The 25,152-nt window shown below is 44.5% G+C and overlaps 1 protein-coding gene across 11 annotated transcripts in view; it reads left to right on the top strand.

The window, feature by feature from the left end:
* Positions 1 to 25,152, top strand: part of LOC143765697 (uncharacterized) — a 247,057-nt gene that overhangs the window by 35,713 nt on the left and 186,192 nt on the right. For 8 of the 11 annotated variants that reach the window (XM_077252623.1, XM_077252626.1, XM_077252621.1 and 5 more), the window contains exons 2-5: positions 6,629 to 6,785; positions 8,829 to 8,951; positions 9,991 to 10,075; positions 11,511 to 11,596. In XM_077252623.1, coding sequence (XP_077108738.1) covers positions 11,585 to 11,596 — 12 coding nt within the window. In that variant the 5' untranslated portion in view covers positions 6,629 to 6,785; positions 8,829 to 8,951; positions 9,991 to 10,075; positions 11,511 to 11,584. The remainder of the gene's footprint in view (positions 1 to 6,628; positions 6,786 to 8,828; positions 8,952 to 9,990; positions 10,076 to 11,510; positions 11,597 to 25,152) is intronic. The other 3 variants (XM_077252622.1, XM_077252624.1, XM_077252625.1) reach the window with 3 other exon arrangements.

The raw sequence follows: 25,152 nt of genomic DNA, 5'->3' as shown, positions 1-25,152 counted from the left end.
CGCATCTGTAATATACGGTCTTGTACGGCCGTAGAAAATCGCTGCATGCTGCGTTTTTTCATCGTATTGCGTAAAAAAATCGCCAATGAAAGTCTATGGGGGCGAGAAAAATACGGATTCCACACGGAGCAGCAGTGTGACTTGCGAGAAATACGCAGCGGTGTTAGTGAAAAGCCGGTAATTCAATTGCCGGCTTTTCATTTCTCCTTCACAAACCCAACAGGATATGAGACATGGTTTACATACAGTAAACCATCTCATATCCCTTTTTTTTTTTGCATATTCCACACTACTAATGTTAGTAGTGTGTATGTGCAAAATTTGGGCGCTGTAGCTGCTAAAATAAAGGGTTAAATGGCGGAAAAAATTGGCGTGGGCTCCTGCGCAATTTTCTCCGCCAGAGTGGTAAAGCCAGTGACTGAGGGCAGATATTAATAGCCAGGAGAGGGTCCATGGTTATTGGCCCCCCCTGGCTACAAACATCTGCCCCCAGCCACCCCAGAAAAGGCACATCTGGAAGATGCGCCTATTCTGGCACTTGGCCACTCTCTTCCCACTCCCGTGTAGTGGTGGGATATGGGGTAATGAAGGGTTAATGTCACCTTGCTATTGTAAGATGACATTAAGCCAGATTAATAATGGAGAGGCGTCAATTATGACACCTATCCATTATTAATCCAATTGTATGAAAGGGTTAAAAAAACACACACACATTATTAAAAAGTATTTTAATGAAATAAACACACAGGTTGTTTTAATATTTTATTGCTCTCTCAATCCACCTGAAGACCCTCGCTCTGAAAAATAATAAACCAACAATATACATACCTTCAGATGATCTGTCACGTCCCATGAAGTAAATCCATCTGAAGGGGTTAAATCATTTTACAGCCAGGAGCTGTGCTAATGCAGTGCTCGTGCCTGTAAACCCCCTGGTACTGAAAGGAAAGCAGGATGATCTGTACTTACCTTGAGTTGCGGTGATGCGCCCTCTGCTGGATGTCCTCATATGAACTCGAGCGTGGGAACTTTTCCAAGGCTACAGTTCATGAGGACATCCAGCAGAGGGCGCATCACCGCAACTCAAGGTAAGTATAGATCATCCTGCTTTCCTTTCAGTACCCGGGGGTTTACAGGCACGAGCGAGAGCATTAGCACAGCTCCTGGCTGTAAAATGATTTAACCCCTTCAGATGGATTTACTTCATGGGACGTGACAGATCATCTGAAGGTATGTATATTGTTGGTTTATTATTTTTCAGAGCGAGGGTCTTCAGGTGGATTGAGAGAGCAATAAAATATTAAAACAACCTGTGTGTTTATTTCATTAAAGTACTTTGTAATAATGTGTGTGTGTTTTTTTTAACCCTTTCATACAATTGGATTAATAATGGATAGGTGTCATAATTGACGCCTCTCCATTATTAATCTGGCTTAATGTCAACTTACAATAGCAAGGTGACATTAACCCTTCATTACCCCATATCCCACCGCTACAGGGAGTGGGAAGAGAGTGGCCAAGTGCCAGAATAGGCGCATCTTCCAGATGTGCCTTTTTTTGGGGTGGCTGGGGGCAGATGTTTGTAGCCAGGGGGGGGGCAATAACCATGGACCCTCTCTAGGCTATTAATATCTGTCCTCAGTCACTGGCTTTACCACTCTGGCGGAGAAAATTGCGCGGGAGCCCACGCCAATTTTTTCCGCCATTTAACCCTTTATTTTAGCAGCTACAGCGCCCAAATTTTGCACATACACACTACTAACATTAGTAGTGTGGAATATGCAGAAAAAAAAAAAGGGGATGTGAGATGGTTTACTGTATGTAAACCATGTCTCATATCCTGTCGGGTTTGGGAAGGAGAAATGAAAAGCCGGCAATTGAATTACCGGCTTTTCACATATCTCGCGCTGAATTAAATATAAATACAGAATATATATATATGTGTGTCTCAATGACATATATATATATATATATATATATATATATATATATATATATATATTTATTTATACTGTATATATGTTTTAACGAACATTTGAGCACATAAATCCATTAGCTGTCGGTTTTGCAAGCCTGTGAGAAAATATCGCAGTACGGATGCCATACGGATTACATACGGAGGATGCCATGCGCAAAATACACTGACACACCCTACCTACGGATGACATACGGATCACTATTTTGGGGACTTTTCTGCGTATTACGGCCGTAAAAAACGGACCGTATTTACATACTCTTAATGTGAGGCCGGCCTAATACTGTTGTCCAGCAAGGACTGGGAGGCAGGTGCAGGTTAACCCTTTCCTGACGTGCCGTACTAGTACTGCTCTGCGGGATCTGAGTTCCAGCAAACCGCAGTACTAGTACGGCGGCACGATCGCGCGGCCTCACGCTGAGCGCCTCGGCGATCGCGTGCAGGTGTCAGCTGTATATGACAGCTGACACCCAGCAGCCGATCGGCTAGCCGATCGGCAAGCACCGAACGTGGGCATTTAACCCTTCTGATGCCGCTGTCAATAGTGACAGCGACATAGAGGGGCATCGCGCAGGGACGGGGGCTCCCTGCGCTCCCCCACCGGAACAACGCGATGCGATCGCGTTGTTTCGGTGATCCGGAAGGAGTCCCCGGATCCAAGATGGCCGCGGTATTCCTTCCGGGTCATGAAGTGAGGTGGCTAGCCTCCTACACTGCTTGTCAGATCGCTGATCTGACACAGTGCTATGCACAGTGTCAGATCAGCGATCTGATCTAATATAGTGATTTCCCACCCTGGGACAATGTTGGAAAGTAAAAAAAAAAAAAATCCCCAAATAAAGAAGAAAAAAAAATATTTCCCAATAAATTCATTTTATTTTTGCAAATAAAATAAATCACAATAAAAGTACACATATTTGGTATCGCCACGTCCGTAACGACCCGCTCTATAAAACTATCCCACTAATTAACCCCTTCAAGGGAACCTGTCACGCCCCCAGTCGTTTCAAACTAAAAGAGCCACCTTGTGCAGCAGTAATATGCAGTCCAGCTGACTGCGCCTGCGCGGCCGCCATGCTTGTGATTCCCAGCCCCGCAGTGACTTATGATTTATTCACATTGTGGGGCTGGGATTCACAGGCAGGGCGGCCGCGCAGGCGCAGTCAGCTGGGCTGCATATGAGGAAAGACGGGCAGCGCTCACTGCGCCTGCACCAGGCAGGGGAAAAGAGCGCAGGCACCGGCTATTTTGAAAACAGCGGTGAGGAGGAGGCGGCGCCCGGCGCCAAGAAGATGTGAGTGACAGCCGTGTGCTGTCTGAAGCAGGGGGGAAACGGCGGCCTACTTGAATGAAGACCAGGTATTTCGGACAAATTAAAAAACTGATTATTTCTCTAGTTACAGCACCCAGAACTAAAAGAGCCACCTTGTCAGAATGCAGCATTACTGCTGCACAAGGTGGCTCTTTTAGTTTGAAACGACTGGGGGGGGGGTGACAGGTTCCCTTTCAGTGAACACCACAAAAAAAAAATAAACACTTTATTATCATACCGGCGAACAAAAAGTGGAATAACATGCGATCAAAAAGCGTCTTTTAGTGTGTGACGGCTGCCGATCATAAAAATTCGCCAAAAAATTGCTAAAGTAAATCAAACCCCCCTTCATCACCCCCTTAGTTAGGGAAAAATAATACAATTTTAAAAAATGTATTTATTTCCATTTTCCCATTAGGGTTGGGGCTAAAGTTAGGGTAAGGCTATGTTCATACGCTGCGGTTTTTGCTGCGGATCCGCAGCGGATTTGCAGCTGCGGATCCGCAGACGTTTTCCATGCAGGGTACAGTACAGTGTTACCCTATGGAAAACCAAATCCGCTGTGCCCACTTTCCTTTTTTCCGCTTGAAAATCCGCGCTGATTTTCTGTGGAAAAAAAGAAGTAGCATGTCAATTCTTTGTGCGGATTCCGCAACGGTTTTCCACCTGCACCAATAGGAAAGTGCAGTTGGAAACCCGCAGTGGAATCCGCAGGAGAAACCGCACAAAAAACCGCAGGGAAATCCACCGCGGATTTGCACTGCGGGTTTTCCAAATCAGGACCTGAAAAATCCGCAGCAAAAAAAGGATAGTGTGAACAAGCCCTTAGGGTTGGAGCTAAAGTTAGGGTTTGGATTAAATTTACGGTTGGGATAAGGGTTGGGATTACGGTTAGGGGCGTGGTTAGGGTTATGGTTGGGATTAGGGATAGGGGTGTGTTTGGGTTAGGGTTTCAGTTAGAATTGGGGAGTTTCCACTGTTTAGGCACATCAGGGGCTCTCCAAACGCGACATGGCGTCCGATCTCAATTCCAGCCAATTCTGCGTTGAAAAAGTAAAACAGTTCTCCTTCCCTTCTGAGCTCTCCCGTGTGCCCAAACAGGGGTTTACCCCCACATATGGAGTATCAGCGTACTCAGGACAAATTGGACAACAACTTTTGGGGTCCAATTTCTTCTGTTACCCTTGGGAAAATACAAAACTGGGGGCTAAAAAATAATTTTTGTGGAAAAAAAAAAAAGATTTTTTATTTTCACGGCTCTGCGTTGTAAACTGTAGTGAAACACTTGGGGGTTCAAAGTTCTCACAACACATCTAGATAAGTTCCTTGGGGGATCTAGTTTCCAATATGCGGTCACTTGTGGGGGGTTTCTACTGTTTAGGTACATCGGGGGCACTGCAAATGCAACGTGACGCCTGCAGACCAATCCAAGTCAGCATTCCAAACGGCGCTCCTTCCTTTCCGAGCTCTGCCGTGCGCCTAAACAGTGGTTCCCCCCCACATATGGGCTATCAGCGTACTCAGGGGAAATTGGACAACAACTTTAGCGGTCCAATTTCTCCTGTCACCCTTGGGAAAAAAAATTGCGGGCTAAAAGATAATTTTGTGGAAAAAAAAAATGATTTTTTAATTTTCACGGCTCTACATTCTAAACTTTAGTGAAACAATTGGGGGTTAAAAGTGCTCACCACACATCTAGATAAGTTCCTTAGGGGGGTCTTCTTTCCAAAATGGGGTCACTTGTGGGGGGTTTCCACTGCTTAGGCACATCAGGCGCTCTACAAACGCGACATGGGTTCCGATCTCAATTCCAGCCAATTTAGCATTGAAAAGTCAAACGGCGCTCCTTCCCTTCCGAGCTCTGCCATGCGCCCAAACAGTGGTTTACCCTCATATATGGGGTATCAACGTACTCAGGACAAATTGAACAACTTTTGGGGTCCAATTTGTCCTGTTACCCTTGGAAAATAAAAAATTTGGGGCGAAAAGATCATTTTTGTGAAAAAAAATCATTTTTTTTTTTTAACGGCTCTACATTATAACCTTCTGTGAAGTACTTGGGGGTTCAAAGTGCTCACCACACATCTAGATTAGTTCCCTAAGGGGTCTACTTTCCAAAATGGTGTCACTTGTGGGGGGTTTCCACTGTTTAGGCACATCAGGGGCTCTCCAAACGCGACATGGTGTCCGTTCTCAATTCCAGCAAATTTTGGATTGAAAAGTCAAATGGTGCTCCTTCCCTTCCGAGCTCTGCCATGTGCCCAAACAGTGGTTTACCCCAACATATGGGGTATCTGCGTACTCAGGACAAATTGTACAATTACTTTTGTGGTCCAATTTCTCCTGTTACCCGTGGTAAAATAAAACAAATTGGATCTGAAATAAAAAATTTGTGAAAAAAGGTTAAATGTTCAATTTTTTTTAAACATTCCAAAAATTCCTGTGAAGCACCTGAAGGGTTAATAAACTTTTTGAAGGTGTTTTTGAGTACCTTGAGGGGTGCAGTTTTTAGAATGGTGTCACTTTTGGGCATTTTCTGTCATAGACCCCTCAAAGTCACTTCAAATGTGAGGTGGTCCCTAAAAAAAATGGTTTTGCAAATTTTGTTGTAAAAATGAGAAAATCGCTGGTCAATTTTTTACCCTTATAGCTTCCTAACAAAAAAAACTATGTTTCCAAAATTGTGCTAATGTAAAGCAGACATGTGAGTAATGTTATTTATTAATTATTTTGAATGATATGACTCTCTAATTTAAGGGCATAAAAACTAAAAGTTTAAAAATTGCAAAATTTTCGCCAAATTTCCATTTTTTTCACAAATAAACGCAAGTCAAATCAAAGAATTTTTACCACTATCATAAAGTACAATTTGTCACGAGAAAACATTCTCAGAATCACCAGGATCCGTTGAAGCGTTTCAGAGTTATGACCTCATAAAGTGACAGTGGTCGGGATCGAAAAAAATAGCCTGGTCAGGAAGTTGAAAACAGGCTTCGGGGTGAAGGGGTTAATAAAGAGTGATACAAACACCTGACCCAAGACAAACCCAGCACCAGAGGAAAAAGACAGTCAGCCAGAACTCCACAAGAAAATGTTGGATAGTCACAAACTTAAACAGATTCTAACAGTACTCCCTATGGGCGCAATGTTTGTATTTTTGTGTGTTTAAATGTTTTTAAACTTTGTGTGGTAAACGGACATTAATAAAATTTGTGATTTTTGCATGTTGATCCCTGCTGTCATGCATGTCTCTTTGCTCTCCCCTTTGTATTAGTATATTTTTGACATGCTGCAGTTTGAACACATGAATTATGGTGTCTGATGGTGCCCTCTTTTCCTAGCTTTAGGGGCTGTAGCAGGACTGCGGGGGCCGGCACAGAGCAGGAGTCCCGCCGGGGATCCCGCAAAGGTACGGGACCGGGTGTAACACCTGGGAGTTTGTTGGACCACTAACCTGAAGAACACAGCATCAGGCTTTCGTTTGTGGACTGGAGAAGTGTGAGTAAAGCATTGGAAACTGCACCTTGCTGTGTCCTTTCTACAACACCTGCCCAGCCTACTACAACCACCGTCATCTCATCACTAAGGCTACGTTCACATTAGCGTTAAGCTAATGTGCGTCGGATTTGCGTCGGCGACGCAGCGGCGACGCATGCGTCATGCGCCCCCTATACTTAACATGGGGGACGCATGCGTTTTTTTTTGTTGCGTTGTGCCACACATGCGTCTTTTTTGCCGCAAGCGTCGGACCAAGAAAACGCAACAAGTTGCATTTTTCTTGCGTCCGATTTTCGGCAAAAACCGACGCATGCGTCGCAAAACGCAGCGTTTTTGCGTGCGTTTTGCCACGTTTTTGCGTGCGTTGTGCGTTGCGTCGCCGACGCAGCGGCGCACAACGCTAGTGTGAACGTAGCCTAACACATACAGTTGCCCTGGGGATTAGCTCTGCCTGTGGAGAGCTGTACCAACTGTGCTGAATCACCATCAGCCCCAGCGGACTCTTAAGCAGCGTCGGCTAACACCTTTATTGCCGAGTACCACAGGTGGTGTCACGAACAATCTCCCATAAACTTTATTTCCCCTTTATTTCACCTTTAATTGGAAGCCCAGGGGCATGGATCAGGTCACTGCTACCATGAACTGTACGACCAGGCCCGAGTATCCCACGGGCCCCATGGAGCGCTCCACATACATTGTTTTGATTTCCCGCTATTGCATTTTATTGCAATGTAGCGGTGACCAAAAAAAAACATAATTCTGGCATAATTCTGCGGCGTCAGCTGATCCCTAATCGCAGTGGCATCACATTTGGGAAGGTTCCATGCGATGCCACGGCGATTAGGGATCAGCTGACACCGCACAGTCTGAAGAAGGCGGATGTAGCGCGGCCGCACAGGCGCAGTCAGCTAGACATCAAATGATGTCAGAAGACGGGCAGCGCTAACTGCGCATGCCCAAGGCATAACATAACAGCGCAGGCGCCAGGACAGTTCAAAACAACGCTGAGGAGGCGGCGCCAAGAGGGTATGAGTGACGGCGGTGCTGCGTCTGCATTAGGGGGGGAAAGACCTGCCCCCAGGACTATTTCAAGGTATTTTGGACAAATTGCAAAATCGATTATTTCTGCAGTTACAGCACCAAGAACTAAAAAAGCCACCTTGTCAGAATGCAGCATTAGTGCTGCACAAGGTGGCTCTTTTAGTTACAAACACCTGGGGGGGGTGACAGGTTCCCTTTAAGTTGTGATCTGATCTATGTGTGGTCTGTCACCTAGATGGCTGATATGGTACTGTATATGGCTAGGGCTGCATGTTGAGTACTCATTCAATGCATGAATGAAATAATATCTCTGAAATTTAGAGACAGACGTTTGTTAAGCAAGTTAATAATAATAATAATTTTATTTATATAGCGCCAACATATTCCGCAGCGCTTTACAACTTATAGAGGGGACTTGTACAGACGATAGACATTACAGCATAACAGAAATCACAGTTCAAAACAGATACCAGGAGGAATGAGGGCCCTGCTCGCAAGCTTACAAACTATGAGGAAAAGGGGAGACACGAGAGGTGGATGGTAACAATTGCTTTAGTTATTTGGACCAGCCATAGTGTAAGGCTCGGGTGTTCATGTAAAGCTGCATGAACCAGTTAACAGCCTAAGTATGTAGCAGTACAGACACAGAGGCTATTGACTGCATAAAGTGTATGAGAACATGATGCGAGGAACCTGATTGTTTTTTTTTTTTTTTTTTTAATTTATTTTTTTTATTTGCCAGTAGAGGGAGTAAGGGCGCCTCTGTAAGCCATTGAAATAATTTATCTTGAATATCTTGTTACAAAAAAGATTTTTCTTTGTAATATTTTGTAAGTATGCTGTAAAATCCAGCAAAAGTAATTTAATATGTCAAAATCAAGCTATAAACAGAAATAGAGGTACAACATCATAAAGCTGGTTACTAATGCAATGACAGCTTCGTATCAATTAAATAGTCACACAATTAAACAACTAATATGTAATATTTTTTGTTATCCTAAGGCTACGTTCACATGTTGTGACCTAGGCACAGCAATAATGCTGAAAACACGGTCAGAATGATGATCAGCCCAGTTTTCAAATGACTACAACTAAAAATGCAGATATTTATTGGACCAGCAGGGGGTAAGTAAAGCTCATTTTGTTATTCGTTAGATAGAGTAAGCGAATGCAATAAAAAAATAAACATGGAAAACCCCTTGAAGGTCACTGTGTGATTGCAGACTGCCAAATCTGCACACTGTCATGATTCCCTAGTATTACTCATGCCGGGCAGGATGTGACTGCATGTATTCGATTTGCATACTTGCAGTCATGTGCCAACTAGACTTCTGTTCTCCTCAAAATTTTCAATGTTCAGTTCTATTGAGAGAAGCCAGCTGAGTCTAGGTGTGTGTGACTGTAGACATTTATGAGAAAGATCAAATCCTTTAACAAGTACCTTTTTTGTGCTGTCCTAATGTTTTGAAAAATGCAGCAGATCCTGCTCTTCTATACATTCGAGAACTATTCAGCGTCTCCGCAAGAGAAATTGTAATGCTGCTGTCTGGAGAGATGCGCTGCATGTCCGTCTCCACGGGTGAGCCGCGGGCATCTCTGTACGCATAATAGACATGGGATTTCTTGAAATCCCATCCACTATACTATAACAACTGGACGCTGCACAAGTACGCATCATCCAACCCGCAGCGTTTACTGTGCACATACCCTAAGGGGTAACATCTCTGCTTTTGGAGACTGACATGCCAGTGTAAGGAGACTTATAGGCAATGCAATGCTCCTCTGGGAATTTTAATATTGCAAATTGAGATTCTGGTTTTGCTTTTATCCTAAGTTATATGGCAAGTCTTGTTAAAAAGTCAATATTGACTTTTAGGCTTACTACTTCCAATAAGTGGGACGAACGTTCAAGTCCTCTTCCTCTCTGAAGAGGCAATTTGAATATTTAATTTTCCAGAGGAGCATTGCATGACTTATAAGTCTCCTTACACTGGCATGTCAGGCATATAGGAATTACCGCAGTACCAGAAAGACCATGCATTGATTAAGATCGAGAGCGATCGAAACACGTCGCATGTGCTCCGCACCTAGGCTTTTGTTCACAGGCAAGGATTCATTTTGTTCAATGATTTTAAATGAACTATTAAAGATTTAAATTTTTTAGGAGCTGGAGCGCCTTCCCCCTTTTTTTCTACATTGACATTCCTCCGTCTGGATCCGAGATGAGCTCCGTGCACCTGCCATGATCGGTGAGCTGGCTACGGCTTTTTTAGCCTTATTTTTTTATGTCACTCTCCACAAGGAGAGATGTTACCCCTTCAACCTGCCAGTTGTAGGTCAAATGGATACACTTTTGGCCTAATTTTATCCTTTGTAAGTTATTATGATTATTTATCTAGCACCATTAATTCCATGGTGCTGCACATGAGAAGGGGTTAAATACAAATTACAGATATCACTTACAGTAAACAAACTAACAATGACAGACTGGTACAGAGGGAAGAGCCCCCTGCCCTTGCAGGCTTACATTCTACGATATAAGTCTTTGGAATCTATGCTGTACGGCCCTAATTTCACCAGTAATCTGGCGTAAAACACTTTGATAAGTTGCTTAATTTTTGCACAACTTGAGGTTGTGCAAAAAGTTTGTAACTTTGGCTTTTTCATGCCAGTTTTGCCCAGTTTAGCAAAAATGTGCAGAACACCTCAGCTTATCCACTGTAATTCATGACTAGTTGTGGCATACATTACAGAATAAGATTTATGGCGAAGTGTAAGCCATTTTTCAGACGTGCTTGAGTCATTAAGAGGCACCTGACTCCAACACATCCCCTCATTAAGACCTGTGTTGATCACTCTGGTCTTGATGAATTGGGGCCTATAAGTCCACATCCTTTTTGGTTTAGACAGACATCTAGTATAAAGATGAAAATATCTATGTTATAATTTCCATAAGTGAGAGTGACAAACCTGTCATCTCAACCACAGAGATCTCTAGTGGTGGAGCATGTATTTACTTGTTCTGTCATAGTTCTGGATGTGTGGGTAATGCATGTTAGCACAAGTTATACCATAAAGACACGATACATTTTCCATGTTCATTTTACTATTACCTACAGCAAAAGGAAGTGTCATGAAAGTATTTGTTTTCTTCTTGGAATATTCCATTTTACTTGGCAATTTTCCCTACAAATATAAGTATAAATGTGAAGTTTAACATCACAAGTGGCCAAGTTTTTCATGTGTTAGCCTAGGTGCACTTTGAGTCTGTGCAGTTAGTCTACAGCAGTGTTTAACAAACTTCCTCATAGCCCCCAACAGATCATGTTTTCAGGATTTCCAGTACTGTGCGGGTGAGAGAACTAGTGGCATTTACTGATGCCTTGATAGTAATTCCATCACCTGTGCAATATTAAGGGGATCCTGAAAGCATGATGTCTTGGGGGTCCTGAGGACTGGAGTTTGGGAAACACTAACCTACTGCATACATTAGGAGCTTTAGCCAACATATAGTGTAATATTGCCATTCAGTAGATAAAGGCCAAATGTGTGTTCTTTCGGCCTCCCCTCTCAGGTATTCAGCTGTGTACTTTTTGTTTAACCATATAAGAAAGCGCAGCAGACTATGCTTTTTTATATGTATATCATGCAGTATATGGTTTTTTTTTTTTGTTTTTTTTACAGAGGGACCTAATGGTGGACAGAAGCCGTGATATATCCTGATTATAGCCACAACTGATTGCATACCACCTGAGTATATGCGCATGACAGTGAGCACAAACGCAATTTGTACCTAGCCTTACACATGATCACAAAAAAAGTGGTGCTGGCGATAATAAAACTTTGAGTCTCTTTGGCTTCTGTTGACTCCATCTCTGAAAAAATCCGTGCAGTACTATTATAAACTAAAATGATGCAAACCTTTCCTGATACCATTTTTCCATTTCCTAGCAATGTAAAACATCTTCAAAGGGAATCTGTCACCCCCAAAATCGAAGGTGAGCTAAGCCCACCAGCATCAGGGGCTTATCTACAGCATTCTGTAATGCTGTAGATAAGCGCCCGATGTAACCTGAAAGATGAGAAAAAGAGGTTAGATCTCACCCAGGGGCGGTCCCGGTCCGGTTCTGGTCCGATGGGTGTCACGGTCCGGTCAGAGGCCTCCCATCTTCTTACGATGACGTCCTCTTCTTGTATTCACGCTTCTTGTATTCACGGGGTGAAGGGATGACCTCCCTTCACCCCGACTACGGACCACAGCAGGGGCGGGCACTGACAGCTTGGGGCTCCAATGCAAGAAATGTGTCCGGGACACACACACACACACACACACACACACACACACACACACACACACACACACACACACACACACACACACACACACACATATATATATGAGATGGAGCTACCTGAGTGTGTTGGGGGACACTAGCTTGACAATGGGATTAAAGCACTCAGGCACATTTTCTCACAAGAACAGTCTATCCGGTTTATTAAACCTCATAAACCGCACCACGAACAGTTCATTATTTACATCAACGGAACAACATAAGCACAGACAGTCTGTTCCAATGGCAGATACTTCTCTGCCCGTAACCCCCTTTATCTGGAGTTACCTTACAGGAGCTCCTGCTCCACACACTGACTCCTGTCAGTCCTGGTTCCCTGGGACGCTGCCGAACTGGGATCACCATCCTTGTGGCCAGGGCACTTCAGAAAGTCCAGACCCACAGACGGAACTGTAGCTTCCCCAACACAGTAGCCATCACAGGTTCTGCCGATACGGCCTCTGCGTGCTCTATTCGGGAAGTCCAGTCCCAGGCACTTCCAACACACAGGCCTTCAGTCCATAGCCTCACCATGTGCTTCCAGGAATCCAGTCCACTCCAGGACATTCCAACACACAGGCCATTCACAGGACTTCACACTCTGACCATTCAGGTCCATACACTCTCAACATGTGACCCAAACCCTGGTCACATTATGTACCTGTAACCATCCCCATAGGTGTGTGTGTGGTTAGCCAGTCGTGCCCAGCTCTCCGACTAACCCTGCAAGCCTCCCTTTTAACTATACAAATACTTGTGGGACTACAGGTCCCATATCAACAACACTACAGGCTTACAGTGCAGACTCTCTCTTCTGCGACACATACCTGCCATTTACAATCATGCCAGACACTTTCATTATCACCATTACAGATACGCCTCCATGCATATCATGAGGAGCACATACAGCGCCCCCTGGCTGTAACATGGGCTGGGTCACTGCATCACTATATATATATTATATACAGTGTGTATATATATATATATATATATATATATATATATATATATATATATATATATATATATATATATACACACACACACACACACATATACACATACGGTGGGTATGGAAAGCATTCAGACCCATTTAAATGTTTCACTCTTTGTTTCATTGCAGCCATTTGGTAAATTCAAAAAAGTTATGAGACGACGATAGACTTTTTGGTGATAATTCTAAACGGTATGTGTGGAGAAAACCAGGCACTGCTCATCACCTGTAAAAATGCAATTCCAATAGTGAAACATGGTGGTGGCAGCATTATGCTATGGGGGTGTTTTTCAGCTGCAGGGACAGAACAACTGGTTGCCACTGAAATAAACATGAATGCGGCCAAGTACAGAGTTATCCTGGATGAAACCCTCTTCCAGAGTGCTCTGGACCTCAGACTTGGCTGAAGGTTCACCTTCCAACAAGACAATGACCCTAAGCACACAGCTAAAATAACAAAGGAGTGGCTTCCGAAGAACTACGTGACCATTCTTGACTGGCCCAGCCAGAGCCCTGATCTAAACCCAATTGAGCATCTCTAGAGTGACCTGAAAATGGCTGTCCACCAACGTTCAGCAAGGAAGAATGGCAAAGGATCCCCAAATCAAGGTGTGAAAAACTTGTTGCATCATTCCCAAGAAGACTCATGGCTGTACTAGCTCAAAAAGGTGTGTCTACTCAATACTGAGCAAAGGATCTGAATACTAATGATCATGTGATATTTCAGTTTTTCTTTTTTAATACATTTTCAAAGATTTCTACATTTCTGTTGTTTTTTCAGTCAAGATGGGGTGCACAGTGCACGTTAAAAAAAAGTAAAAAAAAAAGATTCTCATTAATTTACCAAATAGCTGCAATCAAATAGTGAAAAATTTAAAGGGGTCTGAATACTTTACGTACCCACTGTATATATACAGCTCTGGCAAAAATTAAGAGACGTCTGCAAAATGTTCAGTTTGTCTGATTTTTCTCTTTATAGGTATATTTTTGAGTAAAATGTAAATTGTTCTTTTATTCTATAAACTTCTGACAATAAGTCTACGAATTTCCACGCAATAATTTTTGTATTTTTTTTCTGACAAAGAAAAATGGTCAAAATTAAAAAAAAAAAAAAAAAGTTTTCAGACCTCAAATAATGTAAAGAAAACAAGTTCATAATCATTTAGAAACAACAATATTAATGTTTTAACTCAGCTAGAGTTCAGAAATCAATATTTTGTGGAATAGCCATGATTTTTAATCACAGCTTTCATGTGTCTTGGCTTGCTTTCCACCAGAATTTCACACTGCTTCTGGCTCAAAAATTTAAGCAGTTCTTCTTTGATTGATGGCTTGTGACTATCCATCATCCTCTTGATTACATTCTAGAGGTTTTCGATGGGGTTCAGGTCTGGAGATTGGGCTGCCAATGACAGGATTTTGATGTGGCGGTCTCTTAATTTTTGCCAGAGCTATATATATCTTACATAGTCTCCTTTATTGTTTATATTGCCGTCTCTCATTACACAGTGCCCTTGTTAAGAAAAATAACAAGAACACGCTATGTAAGAGACAACACGCTACATAACAGCAGAGGAAGCGATATAATAAGGGACGGCACCATATATAACTAGAGAGGACGGTAAGTAGTAAGGGACAGTGTTATATATAATAAAAGAGAAAACTGTAACTAAGGACGGCATTATGCTTAATAAGTGAGTACACTATATACAAAGGGACTGTGCTATACATTATAAATGAGTACAATCAGGGATGGACTGGGGTGTCTGGGCTATATGCAAATATCTGTAAGCCGTTATCCCTGTTAAAGTGCAGCATCGTCTATAAAATGCATGAGGCACCTGCACATCTACTGTGCACCACAATAACTAGGATGTACAATTTCGGTAGTTTACATTAAAGGGTTCTTTGGTTTAAACAAGTTGTCACAGATCCATGGGCTCTACAGGATAGGTGATTGCTTAGGTCCAACCATTACAAACTGCACCGATCGTAAGAATAGGGAAGTTTCATTCCTGATGGGACACTTATCCCCATTTTAAAATGAAGCTGCAGGTGGGATGTCTGACCGCAGCTCCATCCATTCTCTTTGGGGCTTCCAGAAAAAAACAAGTGCAGTTGTCGCAGCCACAGAGTGAATGAATGGATCCGTGGTCAAGTCGAGCATGCCACTCCAGTCTAATGGAGATACTCCACTTTCTGCCGATTTGGTCCAAGCAATTAGACTCCCACCAATCAATACGTTATCACTTATCCTGTGGAGAGGTGATTCCTTTTTTTCACAGGAGAACTCCTGTAAGTACATCTGTGCCGCTGTGTTCCAAATATTTAATCTCTAATAGAAATAAAGAATCTTCTCATAATTAATATTAGAGAGAACAAATGACATCCATACACAACACAAGCCACTAAACCAATAATACCACATACAGGGAAGAAATACCACCACATCATGACCAGACCACATAGTGACCGATTAATAACACATACAGTAACAAACACGTACACCATGAACAGACCACATAGTGATCGAATACCACATATTACCAGCATATAGCGACCAAATAATACCACATACAAGGAGAAATGCCACCACACCATAAACAGGCTACATATTCCACCACATAGTGAACGAATAATACCACGTACAAGGGAGAAATACTGCCACACTGTGACCAGACCATAAATTGCCACCACATAGTGACCGAATACTACAATACTGATCATGAATACAAACCACAATACTAACAACACTGTTATTACCACCAGTGAAATAATACACAAGAACTCTGTATATAGTGTCAGTGTACAGTTAACCCCTTCCCGACCTTTGACGCATACCCTGCGTTATGAAAGTCTGTGCCAATCCGACCTATGACGCAGCGTATGCGTCATGGAATGATCGCGTCCCTGCAGATCGGGTGAAAGGGTTAACTCCAATCTCACCCGATCTGCAGAGACAGGGGGAGTGGTGCTTCAGCCCCCCCCCGTGCCTACGATCGCTCTGATTGGCTGTTGAAAGTGAAACTGCCAATCAGAGCGATTTGTAATATTTCACCTAAAAAACTGGTGAAATATTACAATCCAGCCATGGCCGATGCTGCAATATCATCGGCCATGGCTGGAAATACTGAAGTGACCCCCCCCCACACACCCACCTATCGCCCCCCCAGTCCTCCGTTATGGGGTCCGGTCCCCTCCGTCCGCCTGCCGGCTCCCCCGTCCTCCTGTCCGCTCCCTCCTTGTTTGGATTCACCCCCCCTGTGGTCCGATTACCCCCCCTGTGCTCCGATCCACCCCCCCACCACCCCTTCATACTTACCGATCCTCCCGATGTCCGTACGTCTCCTCGCTGGGCGCCGCCATCTTCCAAAATGGCGGGCGCATGCTCAGTGCGCCCGCCGAATCTGCCAGCCGGCAGATTCCTTACAAGTACATTTTGATCGCTGTGGTAGGTTCTATCACAGCGATCAAAATAAAAAAAATAATAAATAACCCCCCCCCCCCCCTTTATCACCCCCATAGGTAGGGACAATAATAAAATAAAGAAAATATATATATTTTTTTTTTTTTTTCGTTTTCCACTAGGGTTAGGGTTAGGGGTAGGGTTAGGGTTACGGGTAGGGTTAGGGTTATGGCATGTGCACACAGTGCGGATTTGGCTGTGGATCCGCAGCGGATTGCCGCGGATCCGCAGCGGATTGGCCGCGGATCCGCAGTGGATTGGCCGCGGATCCGCAGCGGATTGGCCGCGGATCCGCAGCGGATTGGCCGCTGCGAATTCGTAGCAGTTTTCCATCAGGTTTACAGTACCATGTACACCTATGGAAAACCAAATCCACTGTGCCCATGGTGCGGAAAATTCCGTGCAGAAACGCTGCGTTGTATTTTCCGCAGCATGTCAATTCTTTGTGCGGATTCCGAAGCGTTTTACACCTGTTCCTCAATAGGAATCCGCAGGTGAAATCCGCACAAAAAAACACTGGAAATCTGCTGTAAATCTGCAGGTAAAACGCAGTGCCTTTTACCTGCAGATTTTTCAAAAATCGTGCGGAAAAATCTCACACGAATCCGCAACGTGGGCACATAGCCTTAGGGTTAGGGTTGGAATTAGAGTTAGGGTTGGAAATAGGGCTAGGGTTGGAAATAGGGTTAAGATTAGGCTTGTGGTTAGGGTTACGGATAGGGTCAGGGGTGTGTTGGGGTTACAGTTGTGGTTAGGGTTGGGATTAGGGTTAGGGATTAGGGTTAGGGTTGGAATTAGGGTTACGGGTGTGTTGCGGTTAGGGTTGTGGTTAGGGGTGTGTTGGGGTTAGGGTTGTGATTAGGGTTATGGCTACAGTTGGGATTAGGATTAGGGGTGTGTTGGGGTTAGTGTTGAAGTTAGAATTGAGGGGTTTCCACTGTTTAGGCACATCAGGGGTCTCCAAACGCAACATGGCGCCACCATTGATTCCAGCCAATCTTGCGTTCAAAAAGTCAAATGGTGCTCCCTCCCTTCCAAGCCCCAACGTGCGCCCAAACAGTGGTTTACCCCCACATTTGGGGTACCAGCGTACTCAGGACAAACTGGGCAACAACTGTTGGGGTCCAATTTCTCCTGTTACCCTTGCAAAAATAAAAAAATTACTTGCTAAAACATAATTTTTGAGGAAAGAACAATTATTTTTTATTTTCACGGCTCTGCGTTATAAACTTCTGTGAAGCACTTGGGGGTTGAAAGTGCTCACCACACATCTAGAAAAGTTCCTTGGGGGGTCTAGTTTCCAAAATGGGGTCACTTGTGGGGTGTTTATACTGTTTAGGCATATCAGGGGCTCTGCAAATGCAACGTGACGCCCGCAGACCTGTTGTGAATTTGCTTTTTGCTTCCTCTAGTGGTTACTAGTTTTTTGACTCTGGTTTTTCTGTCATTCCTTTTATCCGCACCTGGGTCGTTAGTTAGGGGTGTTGCTATATAAGCTCCCTGGACCTTCAGTTCAATGCCTGGCAACGTAGTTATCAGAGCTAGTCTGCTGTGCTCTTGTCTACTGATCCTGGTTCCAGTTATATCAGCTAAGTCTGCCTTTTGCTTTTTGCTATTTGTTTTGGTTTTGTATTTTTGTCCAGCTTGTTCCAAATCTATATCCTGACCTTTGCTGGAAGCTCTAGGGGGCTGGTGTTCTCCCCCCGGACCGTTAGACGGTTCGGGGGTTCTTGAATTTCCAGTGTGGATTTTGATAGGGTTTTTGTTGACCATATAAGTTACCTTTCTTTATTCTGCTATCAGTATGCGGGCCTCTCTGTGCTAAACCTGGTTCATTTCTGTGTTTGTCATTTCCTCTTACCTCACCGTCATTATTTGTGGGGGGCTTCTATCCAGCTTTGGGGTCCCCTTCTCTGGAGGCAAGAAAGGTCTTTGTTTTCCTCTACTAGGGGTAGCTAGATTCTCCGGCTGGCGCGTGTCATCTAGAATCAACGTAGGAATGATCCCCGGCTACTTCTAGTGTTGGCGTTAGGAGTAGATATATGGTCAACCCAGTTACCACTGCCCTATGAGCTGGATTTTTGTATTCTGCAGACTTCCACGTTCCTCTGAGACCCTCGCCATTGGGGTCATAACAGTTTGCCAGGCCAGTATTAAATGTTTAATGCATTGCAGAAGAGGGATTATAAGAAAGAAGATTCTGAGTTTTTTTTTCTTCTTCCCCTTTACCTCAGAGTGGCTATGCTTGCTGCAGACATGAATGTCCAGACCTTGATTACAAGTGTGGACCAGCTGGCTACTCGTGTGCAGGGCATACAAGACTATGTTATCAGAAATCCTAGGTCAGAACCTAAAATACCGATTCCTGAACTGTTTTCCGGAGACAGGTTTAAGTTTAGGAATTTCGTGAATAATTGTAAATTGTTTTTGTCCCTGAGACCCTGTTCATCTGGAGATTCTGCTCAGCAAGTAAAAATTGTTATTTCGTTCTTACGGGGCGACCCTCAGGATTGGGCTTTTTCGCTGGCGCCAGGAGATCCGGCATTGGCTGATCTTGATGCGTTTTTTCTGGCGCTCGGGTTACTTTATGAGGAACCCAATCTTGAGATTCAGGCAGAAAAGGCCTTGCTGGCTATGTCTCAGGGGCAGGACGAGGCTGAAGTGTATTGCCAAAAATTTCGGAAATGGTCCGTGCTGACACATTGGAACGAGTGTGCACTGGCCGCTAATTTTAGAAATGGCCTTTCTGAAGCCATTAAGAATGTTATGGTGGGTTTTCCCATTCCCACAGGTCTGAATGATACTATGGCACTGGCTAATCAAATTGACCGGCGGTTGCGGGAGCGCAAAACCGCAAATTCCCTCATGGTGTTGTCTGAACAGACACCTAATTCGGTGCAATGTGATAGAAAAACCGCAAATTCCCTCATGGTGTTGTCTGAACAGACACCTGATTTAATGCAATGTGATAGAATCCTGACTAGAAATGAGCGGAAAATTCATAGACGCCGGAATGGCTTGTGCTACTACTGTGGTGATTCTACACATGTTATCTCAGCATGCTCTAAACGTATAGCTAAGGTTGTTAGTCCGGTCACCGTTGGTAATTTGCAACCTAAATTTATTCTGTCTGTAACTTTGATTTGCTCACTGTCATCTTATCCTGTCATGGCGTTTGTAGATTCAGGTGCTGCCCTGAGTCTCATGGATCTCTCATTTGCTAAGCGCTGTGGTTTTACTCTTGAACCATTAGAAAATCCTATTCCTCTTAGGGGTATTGATGCTACACCATTGGCAGCAAATAAACCGCAGTATTGGACACAGGTTACCATGTGCATGACTCCTGAACACCGCGAGGTGATACGTTTCCTGGTTTTACATAAAATGCATGATTTGGTTGTTTTAGGGCTGCCATGGTTACAGACCCATAATCCAGTCCTGGACTGGAAGGCTATGTCAGTCTCAAGTTGGGGCTGTCGTGGTATTCATGGGGATTCCCTGCCTGTGTCTATTGCTTCTTCTACGCCTTCGGAAGTTCCGGAGTATTTGTCTGATTATCAGGATGTCTTCAGTGAGTCTGAGTCCAGTGCACTGCCTCCTCATAGGGACTGTGACTGTGCTATAGATTTGATCCCAGGCAGTAAATTTCCTAAGGGAAGACTGTTTAATCTGTCGGTACCTGAACATACCGCTATGCGTTCATATATCAAGGAGTCTCTGGAGAAAGGACATATTCGTCCGTCTTCTTCCCCTCTTGGTGCGGGATTCTTTTTTGTGGCAAAAAAGGACGGATCTTTGAGACCTTGTATTGATTATCGGCTTTTAAATAAGATCACTGTCAAATTTCAGTATCCTTTACCGCTGTTGTCTGACTTGTTTGCCCGGATTAAGGGTGCCAAGTGGTTCACCAAGATAGACCTTCGTGGTGCGTACAACCTTGTGCGCATTAAGCAAGGTGATGAATGGAAAACCGCATTCAATACGCCCGAAGGTCATTTTGAGTACTTGGTGATGCCTTTTGGGCTCTCCAATGCGCCTTCAGTTTTTCAGTCCTTTATGCATGACATTTTCCGGAAGTATCTGGATAAATTTTTGATTGTTTATCTGGATGATATTTTGGTTTTTTCTGATAATTGGGATTCGCATGTGGAGCAGGTCAGGTTGGTCTTTAAAATTTTGCGTGAAAATTCTTTGTTTGTCAAGGGCTCAAAGTGTCTCTTTGGTGTACAGAAGGTTCCCTTTTTGGGGTTCATTTTTTCCCCTTCTGCTGTGGAGATGGACCCAGTCAAGGTCCGAGCTATTCTTGATTGGACTCAGCCCTCGTCAGTTAAGAGTCTTCAGAAGTTCTTGGGCTTCGCTAACTTCTACCGTCGTTTTATCGCTAATTTTTCTAGCATTGTGAAACCTTTGACGGATATGACCAAGAAGGGCTCCGATGTAGCTAACTGGGCTCCTGCTGCCGTGGAGGCTTTCCAGGAGTTGAAACGCCGGTTTACTTCGGCGCCTGTTTTGTGCCAGCCTGACGTCTCACTTCCCTTTCAGGTTGAGGTGGATGCTTCGGAGATTGGGGCAGGGGCCGTTTTGTCGCAGAGAGGCCCTGGTTGCTCTGTTATGAAACCTTGTGCCTTTTTCTCTAGGAAGTTTTCGCCTGCCGAGCGAAATTATGATGTGGGCAATCGGGAGTTGTTGGCCATGAAATGGGCATTGGAGGAGTGGCGTCATTGGCTCGAGGGTGCTAAGCATCGTGTGGTGGTCTTGACTGATCACAAAAATCTGATGTATCTCGAGTCTGCTAAACGCCTTAATCCGAGACAGGCCCGCTGGTCATTGTTTTTCTCCCGCTTTGATTTTGTTGTCTCGTATTTACCAGGTTCAAAGAATGTGAAGGCCGATGCTCTTTCTAGGAGCTTTGTGCCTGATGCTCCTGGAGTCGCTGATCCTGTTGGTATTCTTAAAGATGGAGTTATCTTGTCAGCTATTTCTCCGGATCTGCGACGTGTGTTGCAGAGATTTCAGGCTGATAGGCCTGAGTCTTGTCCACCTGACAGACTGTTTGTCCCGGATAAGTGGACCAGCAGAGTCATTTCCGAGGTTCATTCCTCGGTGTTGGCAGGTCACCCGGGAATTTTTGGCACCAGAGATCTGGTGGCCAGGTCCTTTTGGTGGCCTTCCTTGTCAAGGGATGTGCGGTCATTTGTGCAGTCCTGTGGGACTTGTGCTCGAGCTAAGCCTTGCTGTTCTCGTGCCAGCGGTTTGCTCTTGCCCTTGCCTGTCCCGAAGAGACCTTGGACACATATCTCCATGGATTTCATTTCTGATCTTCCGCTATCTCAGGGCATGTCCGTTATCTGGGTGATATGTGATCGCTTCTCCAAGATGGTCCATTTGGTTCCTTTGCCTAAGCTGCCTTCCTCTTCCGATCTGGTTCCTGTGTTTTTCCAGAACGTGGTTCGTTTGCACGGCATCCCTGAGAATATTGTGTCAGACAGAGGATCCCAGTTCGTTTCCAGGTTCTGGCGATCCTTTTGTAGTAGGATGGGCATTGATTTGTCGTTTTCGTCTGCTTTCCATCCTCAGACTAATGGACAGACGGAGCGAACCAATCAGACTTTGGAGGCTTATTTGAGGTGTTTTGTCTCTGCTGATCAGGACGATTGGGTGACATTCTTGCCGTTGGCTGAGTTTGCCCTTAATAATCGGGCTAGTTCCGCCACCTTGGTTTCGCCTTTTTTCTGCAACTCTGGTTTCCATCCTCGCTTTTCTTCGGGTCATGTGGAGCCTTCTGACTGTCCTGGGGTGGATTCTGTGGTGGATAGGTTGCAGCAGATCTGGAATCATGTGGTGGACAACTTGAAGTTGTCACAGGAGAAGGCTCAGCGCTTTGCCAACCGCCGCCGCGGTGTGGGTCCCCGACTACGCGTTGGGGATTTGGTATGGCTTTCTTCCCGCTTTGTTCCTATGAAGGTCTCCTCTCCCAAATTTAAACCTCGTTTTATTGGGCCTTACAAGATATTGGAAATCCTTAATCCTGTATCTTTTCGTCTGGATCTTCCTATGTCGTTTGCTATTCACAATGTATTTCATAGGTCCTTGTTGCGGCGGTACATTGTGCCTGTAGTTCCTTCTGCTGAGCCTCCTGCTCCGGTGTTGGTTGAGGGCGAGTTGGAGTACGTGGTGGAGAAGATCTTGGATTCTCGCCTCTCCAGGCGGAGGCTTCAGTACCTGGTCAAGTGGAAGGGCTATGGTCAGGAGGATAATTCCTGGGTGGTCGCCTCTGATGTTCATGCAGCCGATTTTAGTTCGTGCCTTTCATGCCGCTCATCCTGATCGCCCTGGTGGTCGTGGTGAGGGTTCGGTGACCCCTCACTAAGGGGGGGGTACTGTTGTGAATTTGCTTTTTGCTTCCTCTAGTGGTTACTAGTTTTTTGACTCTGGTTTTTCTGTCATTCCTTTTATCCGCACCTGGGTCGTTAGTTAGGGGTGTTGCTATATAAGCTCCCTGGACCTTCAGTTCAATGCCTGGCAACGTAGTTTTCAGAGCTAGTCTGCTGTGCTCTTGTCTACTGATCCTGGTTCCAGTTATATCAGCTAAGTCTGCCTTTTGCTTTTTGCTATTTGTTTTGGTTTTGTATTTTTGTCCAGCTTGTTCCAAATCTATATCCTGACCTTTGCTGGAAGCTCTAGGGGGCTGGTGTTCTCCCCCCGGACCGTTAGACGGTTCGGGGGTTCTTTAATTTCCAGTGTGGATTTTGATAGGGTTTTTGTTGACCATATAAGTTACCTTTCTTTATTCTGCTATCAGTAAGCGGGCCTCTCTGTGCTAAACCTGGTTCATTTCTGTGTTTGTCATTTCCTCTTACCTCACCGTCATTATTTGTGGGGGGCTTCTATCCAGCTTTGGGGTCCCCTTCTCTGGAGGCAAGAAAGGTCTTTGTTTTCCTCTACTAGGGGTAGCTAGATTCTCCGGCTGGCGCGTGTCATCTAGAATCAACGTAGGAATGATCCCCGGCTACTTCTAGTGTTGGCGTTAGGAGTAGATATATGGTCAACCCAGTTACCACTGCCCTATGAGCTGGATTTTTGTATTCTGCAGACTTCCACGTTCCTCTGAGACCCTCGCCATTGGGGTCATAACACAGACCATTCCATCAAAGTCTGCATTTCAAATGCCACTACTTCCCTTCCGAGCCCCGGCATATGCCCAAACAGTGGTCTACCCCCACATATGGGGTATCAGCGTACTCACAACAAACTGGGCAACAAATTTTGGGGTCCAATTTCTCCTGTTACCCTTGTGAAAATAAAAAATTGCTTGCTAAAACATCTTTTTTGAGGAAAGAAAAATGAATTTTTATTTTCACGGCTCTGCGTTGTAAACTTCTGTGAAGCACTTGGGGGTTAAACGTGCTCATCACACATCTAGATAAGTTCCTTGGGGGGTCTAGTTTCCAAAATGGGGTCACTTGTGGGGTGTTTCTACTGTTTAGGCACATCGGGGGCTCTGCAAATGCAATGTGACGCCCGCAGACCATTCCATCAAAGTCTGCATTTCAAATGCCACTACTTCCCTTCCGAGCCCCGGCATATGCCCAAACAGTGGTCTACCCCCACATATGGGGTATCAGCATACTCACAACAAACTGGGCAACAAATATTGGGGTCCAATTTCTCCTGTTACCCTTGTGAAAATAAAAAATTGCTTGCTAAAACATCTTTTTTGAGGAAAGAAAAATGATTTTTTATTTTCACGGCTCTGCGTTGTAAACTTCTGTGAAGCACTTGGGGGTTGAACGTGCTCACCACACATCTAGATAAGTTCCTTGGGGGGTCTAGTTTCCAAAATGGGGTCAATTGTGGGGGGTTTCTACTGTTTAGGCATATCAGGGGCTCTGCACACGTAACATGATGCCCGCAGACCATTCCATCAAAGTCTGCATTCAAAAACGTCACTACTTCCATTCCGAGCCCCGGCATATGCCCAAATAGTGGTTTACCCCCACATATGGGGTATCAGCGTACTCAGGAGAAACTGGACAACAACTATTGGGGTCCAATTTCTCCTGTTACTCTTGCAAAAATAAAAAATTCTGGGCTAAAAAATATTTTTGAGGAAAGGAAACACATTTATTATTTTCACGGCTCTGCGTTATAAACTTCTGTGAAGCACTTGGGGGTTCAAAGTGCTCACCACACATCTAGATAAGTTCCCTTGGGGGTCTAGTTTCCAAAGTGGAGTCACTTGTGGGGATTTCCTACTGTTTAGGCACATCAGGGGCTCTGCAAACGCAACCTGACGCCCGCAGAGCATTCCATCAAAGTCTGCATTTCAAAACGTCACTACTTCCCTTCCGAACCCCGGCGTGTGCCAAAACAGTGGTTTACCCCCACATATGGGGTATCAGCATACTCAGGAGAAACTGGACAACAACTTTTGGGGTCCAATTTCTCCTGTTACCCTTGGGAAAATAAAAAATTGTGGGCTAAAAAATCATTTTTGAGAAAAGAAAAATTATTTTTTATTTTCATGGCTCTGCG

Source organism: Ranitomeya variabilis, chromosome 4, assembly GCF_051348905.1.
Source record: "Ranitomeya variabilis isolate aRanVar5 chromosome 4, aRanVar5.hap1, whole genome shotgun sequence".
Taxonomy (NCBI): Eukaryota; Metazoa; Chordata; class Amphibia; order Anura; family Dendrobatidae; genus Ranitomeya; species Ranitomeya variabilis.
This window is presented reverse-complemented; position numbering and strand designations above follow the sequence as displayed.